The 16,508-nt window shown below is 45.0% G+C and overlaps 4 protein-coding genes across 4 annotated transcripts; all 4 read left to right on the top strand.

Moving 5' to 3' along the window:
- Positions 1-1,438: 1,438 nt before the first annotated feature.
- PCYB_103720 (ATP-dependent helicase) lies at positions 1,439-2,038 on the top strand (the record flags this gene model as incomplete). Its single annotated transcript, XM_004222921.1, has 1 exon — positions 1,439-2,038. A coding segment is annotated over one exon (600 nt), but the record flags the coding sequence as incomplete, so codon positions are not given.
- A 2,312-nt stretch (positions 2,039-4,350) lies between these two features.
- Positions 4,351-6,432, top strand: PCYB_103710 (hypothetical protein; the record flags this gene model as incomplete). Its single annotated transcript, XM_004222920.1, has 7 exons — positions 4,351-4,592; positions 4,624-4,850; positions 5,013-5,069; positions 5,262-5,348; positions 5,493-5,628; positions 5,784-6,102; positions 6,327-6,432. Coding segments are annotated over exons 2-7 (834 nt in total), but the record flags the coding sequence as incomplete, so codon positions are not given.
- A 1,047-nt stretch (positions 6,433-7,479) lies between these two features.
- PCYB_103700 (3-methyl-2-oxobutanoate dehydrogenase) lies at positions 7,480-8,761 on the top strand (the record flags this gene model as incomplete). Its single annotated transcript, XM_004222919.1, has 2 exons — positions 7,480-8,573; positions 8,725-8,761. The coding sequence occupies 2 exons, from the start codon at positions 7,480-7,482 to the stop codon at positions 8,759-8,761; spliced, it is 1,131 nt and encodes a 376-aa protein (XP_004222967.1).
- A 2,012-nt stretch (positions 8,762-10,773) lies between these two features.
- Positions 10,774-16,053, top strand: PCYB_103690 (hypothetical protein; the record flags this gene model as incomplete). The annotated part of the gene is made up of 4 exons (XM_004222918.1): positions 10,774-10,876; positions 11,174-13,020; positions 13,282-13,964; positions 15,513-16,053. The coding sequence occupies 4 exons, from the start codon at positions 10,774-10,776 to the stop codon at positions 16,051-16,053; spliced, it is 3,174 nt and encodes a 1,057-aa protein (XP_004222966.1).
- Positions 16,054-16,508: the final 455 nt, after the last annotated feature.

The following is a 16,508-nucleotide window of genomic DNA, read 5'->3' as shown; positions in this document are numbered from 1 at the left end:
TCTTTTTTTCCTAATTTTAGTGACTTATCGTGTTTTTCCCCTTTTTGTCCATTTTGATCATAAGGATAGGGAAAATCTCCGCAACACGCGCTTTCGATAGAGTGGCAAAACGAGGGTGAAAGACGAGGACATGTCTGACGTGGCATACCATCACAGGTGTTGGCAGCTCCTTTCGTCTTTAACTTAGCAGAAGTATGCAGCATGCGAAAAAGGGAACGAGATTTGTGGTGATAGCAACCGTTGCCGCCCCATTTAGGCAATTGAAGGATGGTAGAAAATGTCGCTTCTTAACAGTGTACACGTTAATTTGACACACTCAAATGTCGCAAAAAAGAGCAACACGGAGTGAACTCCCGTTGAAATTTTTTTTTTCTGTCCCGTCCAAGTAGGGCCTCTTCTCCGCATCATCTGACGAGACGAAGTTGGAACCGCATGACCCTCACGTCAACAACTTTGACAGATTTTCTTCCCTCAAATAGGGACCACGCAGCGTTCGTATCACATGGTAGAGGTGCCGCTTCACAGAACACCCACATGAGGTGCGCAAAATGTTTTAACCAATTACGCTTTGGGAACAGACTCCGGGGGAGATAAAAAAACACGTTGCCCAAATATCTAAAGAGAAAAATGTTGAGGACCCCAAACAGGCCCTATAAACATAAGCGCACACTCAAGGGGAGTACGTGAAAGCCACCTCATTGTGACTTAGTGAATGTGACAGATTTTTTTTTCAAAAAAGGCTTATTCTAAAATGGGTAGATTCTCCATCTCGCAAAAGTGAACCGAAAAACGTCGCATAGTCTCTGTTGCTCAACACTCAAAAGTTTGCTTCAGCCGAAGGGCAGGTACACGGAGGCTTCTACACCTCGCCTTCCTTTTTTTTTTCGCTTCACGCGTTTGAATTGCGTCACGGCTGCGCGTACGTTGGAGGGCATGCGTACAATATGTATGCGTATATACTTATGCATACGCGCGGCACATAATTGCACAAATTACTGCCCATGCTTCTTCCATTTTGAGAAAACACCAGAAGCAGCTGAGAACTTACCCATTTTTGCGCCTTTTTTTTTTTTTTTTCCTTTTTTCTCCATCCATCTCCCTTTATAATGCGCCCTCTTTTAAGCTGATTAGTTTAACGACCCATCGCAACGAAGCGGCCTCACCTATGTACAAGCGCCCATGCAATGCGACATAACCCCAATTGGAATATGTCCCATTCTCTATCTCTAACTTATGCTGAAACAGCGTTTGGGGAGTAGCTACATCCGTTTTCTTATGTCAAGGTAGAAGAAAAAACATGCGGAGCGTTTGGGGCACCACTTTTTCCGTTCGCCTCCTTGGTTTATATTACCCTGTTTAGTTTGTCCGTTCTGATCACCACGCGGACTCCCACCTCCCCCCGTAAAAATAAGGCACCCCCCAAACAGGCCATCAAAGCATGAGATCTTCACCCCGCACTATACTAAACCATGTTGGTAGAACACTAAAAATTCATGTGACCCTGTGTTTGCTCCTTTTATGTGTAAATGTCCGCCTACATAAGACAAACAGCGCCGGGACAGCGCACTCTGTCAGGAAGAACTTTTTTATCTCCCCGAGTGGAACGCGGGGTAGTGTTACGAAGAAGAGGTTTGTTTTGAGAAGGGCGAACCATGGGGAGGGGAGCTTAGCGGCCCACGGGGTTGCAGGTCCCCCGAGCGAAGCTGCGCCAAGCGTGGAGGGGAGGCAAAGTATTGGTGAAGATAGCCACGCTCGGATCGGAGAGGATAACCGCTTACACAGCGGAGGGGATAATTACTCACCTCACGTAAGCGACCAGTTCGCAGACGTGCCCGAAATAAACCCAAACATCGCCAAGTTCCTGGCCAGCAAGGGCATAAATCAGATGACGAAAATTCAGGCACAGAGTTTCAGGCCCATTTACGAGGGGAGAGATATAATAGGGCGCTCCGAAACGGGTTCAGGGAAAACCCTAGCCTTCGCTCTGCCCTTGGTGGAGAAGTTGTACAAAGTTAAAATGGGGAGGAGCGGAGAAGGGGTAACTTCCTCCACACCGCACTTAGATAGTGCTAACCTTTTTGGAGGCACAAATCAACCATATGACAACAAGAACCCGTCCATCTTGGTACTAGAACCCACGAGAGAATTATCCAAGCAGGTAGAAAATACATTCAAAGAAATAAGCCAATTCTACAACTTCAACATTATGTCAATATATGGAGGAGAAAGCTATGTGTACCAAGAGGCCAAGTTGAGGAAAGGAATAGAAATTTTAACTGGAACCCCTGGTCGGATAATCGATCACTTGGAGAAAAAAAACTTGTCTCTCCAAAATATTAAGTACTTGGTGTTAGACGAGGCTGATGAAATGCTAAACTTGGGCTTTACCCATGACCTAGAGAGAATATTAAGTTACATCAATTTGAAAGAAGCGCAGATTTTGCTATACTCCGCAACGACTCCATCATGGATTAAAGATATCTCTTCCAGGTATATGAAGAACCCATTTTTTATAGATGTAGTTGATTCTTCTAACAAAACGTCCAAAAATATTAAGCACATTGCGATAAAGACGCCTTACGATATAAAGGAAAAGGCCTTGCTGTTGGAGGACATCATTCTGGTCAAGTCGAATGGAGGCCAAGTGATCATCTTCACTCGAACTAAGTTAGAAGCGGATATCTTATGCTCCGAGGGGTCTTTTAAATCTCTATCTTTTGCCGTTCTTCATGGGAACATTGCTCAGACAACTAGGGAGCACACGATGCAACGGTTTCGCCAAGGAATGTTTCAAATTTTGATAGCCACTGATATTGCCGCTAGAGGGTTAGACATAAGTAATGTCGATTTAGTCATTCAATGCTTTCCTCCTAACTACGCCGAAATTTATATTCACCGAGCTGGAAGAACGGGAAGAGCAAACAAGAAAGGTGTTTCCGTTGTGTTGTTCTCAACTGAGGATAAGCAAGACTTAGTAAAGATAGAAAAAAATTGTGGAATTAAATTTTCCATCGAACAATTGCCAAACAATGAAGATGTATTCACATCTGCATCTACCATGGCATCAAAAAAAATTCAAAACGTAAATCCATCCGTATTGCCATTCTTTCAAAAAACAGCTAGCGAATTGATAGAAAAATGTACCCAGTTGAAGATGGATCAGACAGAGTTAGTGGCTAGATGTTTGGCTATCATTTCCAAGAAAGAACACATAAAGAAGAGATCCCTCATTAATGGACTATCAGAAACTCTCACCCTAAGCTTTGTCAACAAAAGTAGGAAGTGGAAAAATGAAGATGACATTATCTACTGGGTCAACAAAATATCCAACGATTTAAATGTAAATACTTTTAACAAAATTTTACAAATCAAAATTGATACAAAGGATAGATTTTCTTCCTACTTTGATCTGAATGAAAATATAGCTGAGTTGTTCATACAAAACTTTAACAATATGTCCAAGGTGGACCACAGGAATATGTTCGACTTGACTGTGGCTCGGAGCATCCCCGATCATGTCGATTTGACTTCCGACTTCCACTCCTCAAGCAGGTACCACCCGAAGAAGCGCTATTCCTACAGGAGAAGGCCCTCCTACTACTGACGCGTTGCCGGCGTCGATGCCGATCTGCATTTGGAGAAGTGGGCCTGATTAGTGCACATGACGAAGCTGCATAGCCCTTCTTAAGAGTGCCCCCTTACGCGCACCGTCTAAGGTGTTCCCCCTCCTCTCCGTCTTCTTCTGCCTCTTCCCCGTCTGCTTCTCCTTCTTCCTCCCTGTTTTTATTTTTTCCACATTTGTCGTCAACCACTCGAACGGAGGCAAAGGGCGCATCGAACTGTTTCAAAAGGTGGCCGCAGGCTGGTTGCAGGGTTCAGGAGCCTTCCACTTGTGTGCAAATAATTACGTAGCTATGTGCCTCTATATATGTGTGTTCCACTCCAGACAGGGACCTAAATGGCGTTTTTTTTTTTTTACCCACTCTGCGTGTCCCCCCAAAACTACCGCCCAGCTGCACAACCGCACCGTCTTACGTGTGCAAGAGTTTTTTTTTTTTGTGTAACTACACCATATTCAAGTGGCCGCAATGCTAGAAAGGAGCGTGTCATCTACGCACAGGCGCATCGCCGTGTGAACAAGCAAAAATGCAAAGCGGCAAAACGGCAAAAAGGCAAAACGGCAAAACGGCAAAACGGCAAAAAGGCAAAACGGCAAAAAGGCAAAAAGGCAAAACGGCGAAATTGCAAAATAGTGAAGACCTGCTCAAATACCCCCGTTTAAAAAAATGCCACACATCGCTGATCCACTCAAGCGGATGAAAAACAAAGCACCCAACAAATGAGAAACGTGCATGCAGAATATTCCTCCTCTACTCACCTTTTTTTTTTTTTTATAGTCTATCTAATGCCTTGTCGTATTATGTCTCACTTGACTTGTCCAACACATTGAGACCCCCACAAAAAAAAAAAAATGCACATCGAAGGAGGGAATCTCAAAAAGAGGCCATATGTATATGTCCCTCCACTGAATTTCAAATAGAGTACTTTTCCACAGGCTCTGCCCATTCGTACGTTATTGTCTATACCTTTTGGTTAACCATTGAAAAAAGGGCATATCTTCTGCTCACTCTTTTGTTCGTTCACTGTGCTGTTAGTTCCCTTTTTTTTTTTTTTTTTTGGTGAAGTCTTTCAAACCATCTGATATCACGTGGGGACAAAATGAAAATTCCCTTTGTTGCAATCTGGCCTTTCCTTTTTTTTCTCATTTTGCAAAAATGTTGCTCATGCGAGAAGGTAGACTTGCTGCACAAGTTTTACTTCAAAGACGCCCCTGGGAAAAACAAGGGCATGTAAGAAGGCACAACTGGGTGCGCACAAAAAACGCAACTGTGCATGCATACGGAGGTTAATAAGTGAAGGCGCGATAACGGCAACGCCACGGGTCTGGGAAGACATACCACGCTTCTCACCCAATTTCGACTTTTCCATGTCGCTTCCCCCCCTTTCCACAGGGCCCCCGGCGAGAAGGAGCTGTACCCATTGATACAAGACCTTGCGGCGGATGACGAGTTAAGACCAAACGAAGTGGTGCGATTGTCGGGGACGCTCCCTTCGTAGCTCTTCGACGCCCATGCAGGAAGCACTGACCATGTGCCAACGTGACAGTGCGCCAACGTTATAGTGTGCCAACGTCACAACGTCACAACGTTACAACGCGCGCTTCTCTACTCACCCTCCCGCATTGCACCCCTCCGCGACAGCAACTACCCCCTCGCAGGTGAACCCTACGACGAACATTCTTTCCCTGACCCGTTCGTTAACCCCGAGGAGTGCGTCTTGTCCTTAGGGTAGCTGCCGCAAAATATATACACATGACGATCTCCTAGCGTCGCGTTCGTTCACCCTTTACGCAAAAGCATAAGCGCAACACTCATAGGTGTGTATCTCCCCGTATGTGCACACACGTATGCCTCTTCACGCGCGCTTGTCAGGATCAGCCACACTTGGCTGTGTGACCCTTCCCATCTTTTGAGTTTGAGCGAACAGCTGGAAGTCGAGGCGGCTCTGCTGAAGATAAGGGACACGAATTTCCACAAGTGCTCCAACAAGGGGGTGTTTTACTACCAAGTAGGCCAACACACGGGCGTATATATGTGCGTGCTTCCGCCTCTTGTGATGGGCGAAAAACGGGGCTCCTTTCCACCCTTCATAAGCATGCACACATGCGTGTACAGCTTTGCAATGGAGCTATATTTGGAATTTTTTTTCTTCCCCCCCATCAGGTTTCAGTCGCGCTGGTCCCCGAAATTGTCATCAGCAAAAACAGCTCCTATGAGAAAGCGGTAGAACGTTTCTCTCAAAAGTTGTTGCGAAAATGGGGCATAGGAAACAAGGAGTGTCACGACGGCATTTTGCTGGTATATGTAAAACAGCTCGGGCGGTTCATTATTTCAAAGAGGGAAGGAGTTGAGGAAAAGTACTTAAACGAGAAGGAAGTGACAAAGCAGTTTATGGTCACTTACTTTGCCACGGGTTCGGTTGGCAGGTCGTTAATCGAGACGCTGAATTTTATTAACACAAAATTGCCTTCGAAGCCGCAAGGTGAGGAGAACATAGCTGCAGAGCGAAGGAACAGCAGCACATCCTCGCGGGTGAAGCGCACATGCGTACCTACACATTTGTACGCTGCGAGATGTGCATCCCGCTATCTAGTTTGGGAAATAACCCGATCGCCGTGTTGGCGAGCACCGTTATCCTCCCTCAGTTTTAATTATTTCACATTTGATCACTGCCACTGTAACCGCTTACAATTTTTCCTTTCGTAGAGCTGACCAACACAGGAAAAACTTTTTTGTTGCTGATTTTTTTGTACGTTGTGTCTGTCGTTGTAATATACATAGCGACTGCTACATATGGAAAAGGTGATCGATGAGCGATGCAAAATGTATCTCCATTCGTCGCTCCGCAGTTTGCTGCCCACCATTTATTGGACGCTCTACCAAAAAGGATGATTCTGTCCTTTTCTATAAATTTCCCCCTCTCCTATGTTACATGCAAAAGGGTCAAACCGGGTCAATTTTTGGTACACGAAAAGGAGAGAGCTTCTTACCCGGCTAAACATTTCGGCAAAGGGCAACTTGTGCATTCTTGCATTAGGGTAAAAGTAGCCTCTTTATTTTATTTTATTTTATTTCATTTTATTTTATTTTACTTTATTTTATTTGTTCTTTTTTTTTTTTATTTTTTTTTTTTTTGTTCATAATTTTTTGTCGATGCAGCTATTTCAGGTGCATATTTTTTGCAAAATGTGCTAAACTGCCTGAACAGGAAATATAAAATTATGTAAAAAAAAAAAAAAAAAAATTAGCTATTATGCACCTCAAGGTAAAAAAGTTCAACGGAACAGAGTCGCTTAAAACGCTACAAATAAAAACGAAACAGTTATGAAGGAAGCTGTGTGTGTTCTTCCTTCCTCGTTACATAATCCCTTGTTTGATAATTATGTCGAACTGTACCTAACTAGTTAAAGCCCTTTTCTGGAAATACTGACGAGAAAAAGAAAAAAAAAACACAGAGGTGTGCCTATACACATGTACATTTTCTGGTTATGTGCTCTCTCTCTTGGGGAGGGGGTAAGAGCTCCATTATCCTCACCAACCGGATTAATTTCCCCCACCCATAACGATACGCTTCAAAATTGATGCAATTTTTTTTTTTTTTTAACGAATAAAAAGGTGCATGTATTCACTTAGAAAAAAAGTTCACTGTAAAGGGAATTTTATTTCTACTTTTAAAGATCCTGAAAGGTCATAAATTCGCTACTTATATAAGAAAAAAAAAAAAAAAATAACTCCTTACAGAGGTTAAACATATAGCAACAGAGATTAAAGTATACTGCCCCCCATTTTCACGACAAGATATACACAATCTTCTTTTAGATATTATTTATACACTTTCGCATCTGGACTTTGAAAAAAAATGAAGGGAGAATTACGCAGTGTAGCAAATTTTTTAAAAAATAGTTTACACAAAAATGGAGTCATCGGTGGAACAAAGAACCCCGCTCTGCACTGCGGCACGATGATACATGCGTTCAGATCCCTTTCCACCACAAATAACGGGGAGAAAAAGAAAATGAACATGTTTACAGCAATCAACTCAGCTATGCACAACGTGTTTGAAAAAGACCCCAATGCTATACTCCTCGGGGAAGATGTAGCCTTTGGAGGGGTATTCAGATGTTCGCTGGATTTACTAAACAAGTATGGGAATAAAAGAGTTTTTAACACCCCTTTGTGTGAACAAGGTATCATCGGTTTTGCAATTGGATTAGCAGAAAATGGATTTACGACCATCGCAGAGATACAGTTTGGAGATTACATTTTCCCCGCATTTGATCAAATAGTGAATGATGTAGCCAAGTATCGATACAGGTCGGGTAACAGTTTCGATGTGGGCAAACTAACTATTAGATCAACCTGGGGTGCAGTAGGCCATGGAGGTCTCTATCACTCACAAAGTCCAGAAGCATTCTTTGCACACGCAGCTGGCATTAAAATTATTGTACCTAGTGATGCTTACAAAGCAAAGGGGTTGCTACTTTCAGCCATTAAAGATCCCAACCCTTGCTTATTCTTTGAGCCAAAAATTCTGTACAGATCATCCGTTTGTGAGGTCCCCGTGGAGGAGTACGAATTAGAGTTAGGCAAAGCTGATGTAGTGAAAGAAGGCACCGATTTGACTATTGTTACCTGGGGGTCCTTAGTACATAAAATGAAGAAGGCAGCTGATATATTACTGACGAAGCACAAAATCGACTGTGAAGTTATCGACTTGCAAACGATCATTCCTTGGGACATTGAAACTGTGCAGAAGTCGGTGGAAAAAACAGGACGCCTTTTAATAACACATGAAGCTCAAGTGACCAACGGGTTTGGAGCCGAAATTGCTGCCAAAATTCAGGAGAGGTGCTTCTACAATTTGCACACCCCAATTAGAAGAGTCTGCGGATATGATACCCCATTTCCGCACGTGTACGAACCTTTTTACATGCCCGACGAGCATAAAGTAGTGTATGAGGCACAAAAAATGATGACCAACTAGGTGTAGGGGGTTGGAGCCATCCACACACTGCATAGGTATATAAAAGAGGAAAAAAAAAGTAGCGAGCATGACATAGTATATATGCAAAAACGGGCCTCCTTTTTTTTTCTCGGCCCATAGGAGTGGAAGGCTCTTCTGTGGCCCCTGCTCAGGGTGATGCGCTTAGTCATATTTATAAAAGTACTGCCCTGTTGGGCGTTATACACTAAATGGGTATCCACTCCTGGGCACATATATACGCACTTTTTTTTTTGCATTTCCCCCAAAAATGTTATCCCACAGTGTGGTGACTAAGTTTCCTTTCGTTTTTTCGGCCCCGAAAGGAGAAGCTCCTCGCAAACTTGGAAGCTACACTTTTACGTACGTCCCCGCGGAGTACATTTTTTTTTAAAAACAAAGAAAACGGGGTGGGATTCCCATTTTATATAAATGGTTTGCTTCGCACTCCTGGAGGGGGTAAAGCATCTCTATATAGCAAAATGGGTGACACCATCGTATGGGTCACTTGCCTTTTTGCAAGTTTTTCCCCCTACCTCACCAGCCCTTTTTTTCCCACTCCCCCCCCCATTTTTACACTACGCCTACGCATTTCCGCTGTGCACTGAGCTAACTGTGCACATGTATGCATGATACATGTATGCGCGTAAGGTTACTTTTATATGTACGAGATTGTGTAAATCTAAGCACGCAAGTGCGTGCCCTTCACATGTACATCCAAAAATAACGCACAAGGGGAAAGGAAACCCTCCCCTCCAGCTGTAGTTGTCACGTATTTCAAAAGGTACTATTTTATATGCGCAGAAAAGGTTGCTGCACGTTGCAGGGGAGAAAATATAGCAGTTGGAGTACCCCACCACCCGTACTCAAGTGTACGCGGAAAAAAAGCACCACGCTCCCAAAAAAAAATTAACAGCCATTTTGCGTTCACTTTTGTGGAGCTTCCCGTTCAAGCGGTCCAGTTGGCTCAACAAGGAAGTAAGCCGAAGTAGCGTAAAGAGCGTAAGGTGGAAAAGGCAAGGAAAGAGGCGAACCCCCCCTAAACCAAACGACAAACCACAAGGTGCACCTTCGCAAATTGTGCGCACCTTATAATTCTGGTACAGAAAAGAATATACCCAGGTGGGTGGAAAAAAAAAAATATATTTCTTGCGGACTATACATGTAAGTGCGCACCGCAGGGCTCTCCAAAAAGTTAAGTCTTTCGTGTACACCAGTTTCTAACGCGTGAGAGGAGAGGCAAGCGGAAATGTAAGCAGGGAGGTGGAAATTGCTGTCATAATTTGAAAACCAAAAGAGATGCAAAGTTGCTGTGCGCTGTACCTTCCAAGTTGTGCAAAACCGCAGGTGAAGATTCTGGGGCAGAAATGGTATGCGAGCCAGCGATTCGCAATGCCTGTTCTTGCAATTTGTGCATTAAGGGAAGGGCACTTTTCCCATCGCGCATTTTGCGTTTTCGCATACCTACATTTTTGCGTACCTGCATTTTTGCGTACCTACATTTTTGCGTACCTACATTTTTGCGTACCTACATTTTTGCGCACCAACATTTTAGCGTACCCACATTTTAGCGTACCCACATTTGTTCGCATTCACATTTTTTCGCACTCACATTTTTGCATACCCATATTTTTTCGCACTCACATTTTTGTATACCACAATTTTGTATACCACATTTTTGCATACCCACATTTTTGCGTACCCACAAATTTGTTACCCCCATTTTAGTGCCTTCCTTGCGTAACTTCCAACACGAGAGGGGAGGCCTTGCAAAAATTCTCCACTTCACGCGTAGCCGGAACGTTGTTGCGAAGAGGGCATTATTCCCCACGCAGTTGTGTAGTTTTTCAGCTACGTGCATTTCTTCACCTCTGCACTTGGAAACAGCACTTTTCTGTGTATCCAGCGCGGCGGGAAGGGCGCGAGCTGTTCTCGTCTCTGTGCCGCCGTGCGCGTTTAAGTAGGAGGAATCACTCGAAAGAAGTGCCTTCGCACATGCGCATAAAAAACCAGTGGAAGAAAAAAAAAAAAAATCCTCCTGACCCGCAAGCGAGTATACCTTTTTTTTTTAACCCCTCACACCCTGTAGTTGATAAAACGTTTATGCAGATTTGAGATTTTTTCTAACTTGGCCAGGAGCACACAGGACCTTTTTAGAGAGTTCGCCAAACGATGGAGGGACAATGCCTCTCGGACGAATTCGCAAAATGTGATATGGGCTCCGAGGGGGAGGTGCAAATGATGGATACCGCTGCGAAGAGGAGCGATGGGGGGGGTGAACTGGTCAACCCTGCTGCTGAACGGATTAGCACACAGTGGGAAGGGAGAAATCTGTACAACGGAAGAAGGCTCCACCCAGGGGGGGGAAGACCCCCTCATGGAGGAAGAAGTCCACACCGAGGAAGAAGCCCACACCGAGGAAGAAGTCCTCACCGAGGAAGAAGCCCACACCGAGGAAGACGCTCCTCCTACAGAGGGAAAAACCCTTCCCTTAGTATAGCACCCCTAGAAGGAACAAATGACACTACCAAAATATCAAAGCTATGTGAACTGAAAGAATATTCACAATTAGGGGAACATAGAAATAGCGTTCTAGCCAATTTTAATGACCTCTATGGAGCGAAAGGACGTACCATCACAAATTCGTTAATGGATATTTTTCACTTAAATGAAGAAGAAGAAATTATTCTGTTTATTACTCAGAAGTTTTTACACATATATGGCTTATGTGTCCCTTGCTTCAAATTTAGCAGCCCCAACTGTTTGTGTAGTAACGGCATTAAATGCAAATGGTGCCATCATTACAGTCACACAGATAAGAACTCTGTTTTACATCCTCATAAAATGTTACACATGAGAAATAAATGTAAAGTCTGTTCATACTTATCTAGAGATGGTTTTTGTTTCCTCCAAAATGAGTGTCATTTTTGCCATTCCGTTGAGCACCTACCTTCGAAAGTACGAGATTCATATTTTCGCACGTTGAATGATCTGTACGAAAAGAAAAAACACACTGATGTGATTACGAAAGAGTTGCTTTATAGTCTCCAACAGGGGAAGAGCAGCATCTTTGATCGCAACCTTTTTGTTACCATGGATAAGGAACTCATGAGCATGTATGATGACATTCAGGGGGGAGGCAATGTCGAAGAAGGTGGAGACAATGGGACTGAAGGGACGCGAAACACGGTGGAAAGGTGTGTTGAGTGCGATACACAGGGGAAGAGACCATGTAGGAGTTACTTCCTTCTGGGGGATACGCAAGCCAGCTGCGTGAATAATGGCAACTGCCCAGACTGCCACAACGAGGTGCACAAAAAAAAAAACTCAAGTTTGTACTTTATGACTTACCTACATGACAGGAACCTGTGCCAAGTGTGTCCACACATTAACGAGGAGAAGTGCCCCTGCGAGGCGGACAGCGCTTATTGTCACGACACGGACCATATATCCTACGGTGTCAAAATGAAGAACGTCTTGGGTGTATGCGCAACGTCTTTGAGGGGTGAATTTTCCGACGAACATCAACCAGGGAAAGCGGCACCAGCAGATGTTGTGGATGGCCTGGCCAACGTGGCAGATTCGGTGTCTATAATCGCGGAGCCTACCTTCGGTTCCCACAACTCTAACCTGATCACGGATCGACAGGAACATCGAAGCAGTCACCGAATGCGCAGCAGTGCGGGGATACACTCCCGCCCCCTCAACGTGGATTCCCCAAGCAGTGAAAGAAAAAAGGATGCACGCAAGAGAACAACACATGTAAGTGAATCCTCCAAAAGATATGCACACTCAAGAAGTCACAGCAGAAATGCACACACAGGTAGAACAAGGTTGCACAGAAGGGACCATACAGAGAAAAAAAACGACACAAAAATGGGAACAACACTCAGAAGTTATAGCAGACAACACGCACATCACGTAGGAAATAATTTGTGTGACAAGGATATCTCATCATTTTATAAGAAGGATGAAGAATATAGAAATGCAAAGTATGTTTCCAGGAAGTACACAGACAACCCGAGTGACCTTGGCACACATCAGATATGCGATAGCACAGGCTACAGGAGAAAGAGACCTCTAACCGTATACGATGAAGCGGACTTTTCGAAAGGAGAGGAAGAACAAAATATGTATAAACATTTGCACCATAAGACGAAGAACACCTCCTCTTCCCAGGTTGTGCAATACAGAGAGGTGGACGTAAAAGGGGAAAGTAAAAGTCAGATAACTGCAAAATCGTACATGAATTCTGAAAATATCGCAGGGGACAATGCATTGGAGGAGGAATCTAGAAGTAAGGATGGCTGTAACGGTACTGTGGAGGAAGGGACAACCAATCCGCACGGTCATGAGATGAAAGCGGAGGATGAACGCATTTGTAGGCAGCAAAATGGGGACAGCCATTATGGAAGTCACGTGGGAAGTCACCAAAAAGACCATCTTGGAAGTCACCAAGAAGGCCATCTTGGAAGTCACCAAAAAGACCATCTTGGAAGCCATCAGGAAGGTCATCCTGGAAGCCACCTGGAAGGCCATCTTGGAAGCCACCTGGGAAGCCATTTCGGGAACGAATACAACTGCGGAGAAAGCAGCGCCTCCACAAATGTAGAAAAATGCAGCAACAACGAGGGAGGAGATGGCTACCTCGGAAAGGCCCCCTTCACCTGCACAAGTCAGAGCAACAAACGGGTGGACTCCCTGACCACGCAGGAAACAAAATATCATTTGAACGATCTCCACAGTTTGAGCAAATTGGCCCTGGACGACATTCGCAACTTTCATGATGAGGGCCAGGGCGAGGAGGACATCGAAATTGAGGAGGCCAGCAGCAGAGTGAAAATTATTCAGGACGTGCCAACGCATAATGCGCAGCGACCGAGGAGGGTTAGCGGAGGTGTTAGCGGAGGTGCTAGCGGAGGTGTTAGCAGAGGTGTTAGCGGAGGTGTTAGCGGAGGTGTCAGCAGAAATATTAGCAGAAATATTAGCAGAAATATTAGCAGAAATATTAGCAAAGATATTAGCAGAAATATTAGCAGAGATATTAGCAGAGATGTTAGGGGTGACGTGCGGCGCGACGTGCGGGGCGACGTGCGGGGCTATGACAGGGGCAATCCCAGGAGCGGCCATGCCAATTGGAACCAAGTGGCGGGAAAAACGTGGAGGAAACAAAGAATGATGACAGGAGAGTTAACAGGAGCGTACTCCATAGAGGAACACAATGCGTGCAGGTGCATTCCGTGTGCGTTTTATTTTTCTAGTGGGTGCAGCTACTCTATCCACTGTAGGAACTGCCATCATGAGGAGCACCGCAATTCGTCCAGCTATTTGTGCCATTACAAAATGCTACACAGAATAAAAAAGTGTAAGCCTTGTGTAGACTATTTTAGGGGCACTTGTCGACATAATCAAACGGGGACTCCAAGAGAAATGGATCAGTGTGCCTACTGTCATGACGAGTCACACAGAAGGGACATGGAAAGAATGGCTAAGGGGAGAGCCCGCAAAGGGAGTATATCGAGTCAATCCACTTCGGTATCGAAACGGCAGTGGCGCAGCTCAAATCGATCCGCTGTGAAGCCAAAGGGAAAGTTACGCAGTTCAAGTCTATCCTCATTGGAGTCAAAAAACAAAACACGCACCTCAAGTCTCTCCACACTCGCATCGAAACAAAAACTCGTCAAAGATCAGCGCTCTCCATCTGAAATATGTACAAAAATGAATTCGAAGAGAAGAAATAAAAGTGATTTATCCGATTCTGATAAAAAATCAATTACGCCAAATGAACCACAGCATGAGGAGAGAGTTCCCCTCTCCAGTAAAACTGAAGATGAGGGAGAGGATTCCAAGGTGGGATGCACAAATGGTACGTTGCCTTGTAGAGGGGGGGATAAATATACCAGCAATGGTAACCCCATTTCGACAAAGGAGGAAAAAGAAGCAACAGATAGAAGAGCCCCGAAAACTGTAATCAGAAAAACTAAGGGAATTACCGAAGATGATAATTGGCGCTCCATGAAGGACGTAACTTTGGGCAAAGGAATGCCAAATGGCAGGTACCGTGAGGTGAGACACATCAGGAGGTATTCCTCTCCTGAGCGCGCCAGCAGCGGAAGAAGCAGCCAATTATGCAGTCGACACGAACGGAACCACCGCATCGACAGCAACGGTGTAAACCATCGCAACGGTGTCAACCATCACAACCGTCTCGACCATCACAGCCGTCTCAACCATCACAGCCGTCTCAACCATCACAGCCGTCTCAACCATCACAACCGTCTCAACCATCGCAACCGTCGCAGCTCGCATTCACGTTCGCGCGCCCCCCGCGCAGGCGAATCCGCCTTGAGCAGTGGAAGCAGCCAACTGTCCGAGAGCCAAAGTGATGCTAGCCACAGCGATGCTAGCCACAGCAATGCTAGCCACCGCAACACTAGGCATCGCAATACTAGCCACCGCAATACTAGCCACCGTAATACTACCCACCGTAATACTAGACACCGCACGGACTCCCCCGACCCAGGAGAATCAAAAAACAGAGCACTACTCACAGACAAGGAAGAGGTCAAATCTTGGCGCAGGAAACAGGAACCTATTAGACAAGGGACCTACAATTTATCTGTTCGTCGCAGTATCTTGAGTCGACATGAGAAAGGAGCCTGCCATCCATGCGTGTACTATTTTATAGGTTTTTATGGATGCTCAAATGGGAAAAGGTGCCTAAATTGTCATCACGAAGATCATAGAAATCCCCACACGTTGTTTCATCCCTCTCGGCTTTTACACGTTAAAAAATTGTGCGTTCCGTGTGCGAATTATTTCAAGGGGGAATGCACTAGACCCATGCACGCGTGTGTGTACTGCCACAACGAGTCACACGCAGGGGAGATGAGTTGGGAAAGAGGAGATAGAAAAAACGCGGGAGATGCGACACACGGGAAAGGAGAGTCCGCAAAAAAGGAGCTCTCCAAGGGGGACACCACCAAAGAGGAGATTTCCGAAGAGGAGCCCCCCAAAGGGGACCGCAACAAAGTCAACCGTGAGGCAGGGAAGCATTTCCATTACGTCAAACAGGTCGGCTACAGAGAACTAGATGCTCACGATAGGGGAGTCTGTCACCCGTGTACTTTCTTCTTCTCGGGAAATAATGGATGCTTAAAGAGGAACCGGTGCCCAAATTGCCACAATAGAGAGCATGCAGATATTCACTCCTCGTACCATCCATCGAAGCTACTGCACTATAAGGGAATATGCTACCCCTGTGTTGGCCACATGAAGGGAACGTGCAGGCGAAGATCGTATGAGTGTGTTTACTGTCATAATGAGGAGCATCTCTCGGAGGACAGGAAGGATCAAATGAGAAAAGTTATCGATTCGGTTACTGAGAAAATGAAGGGCAGAAGGAGGGACCATCAGAATATGCTTCATGAATACAGGGAAGATAGGAGGTAGGTTGGCATATATGCTAGCGGCTCTGTGTAGGAGGTGAAGTTTATCGCTCACGAGGCGACCTGTTTGGAAGAAAAACCCACTTTCCAATCAGAACTAACATGATAGAAGAGTTGCCTCCCATGGGGAATGTGATCAAGCTATCGAAAAGAAAAGATAAGAATAAACTCGTGGGAAGTCCAGAATGCTCAACTGAAGTTATGCACAATTGGGACAGGTGGATCATCCAAGCGGGGTGATACCATTTGGTTGGATAGACTCAAGTGCACATGTAGGGAAGGCATGGATACAAATGAAGCGAAATTTTCACCCCATATGTTTTTGCAAAATTGGGGACTGCTCCCCTTTTGCTGGAACGTGCTAACAACGGGGTGCATTTGCATCCCTGTTAGTACAGCGAGGAAGGAAACGGAGTCGTCTTTTTCCCCTCAAAGGGGATGACCAACACAGCTAAGTTT

This window comes from Plasmodium cynomolgi, chromosome 10 (assembly GCF_000321355.1).
Source record: "Plasmodium cynomolgi strain B DNA, chromosome 10, whole genome shotgun sequence".
Lineage (NCBI taxonomy): Eukaryota > Apicomplexa > Aconoidasida > Haemosporida > Plasmodiidae > Plasmodium > Plasmodium cynomolgi.
This window is presented reverse-complemented; position numbering and strand designations above follow the sequence as displayed.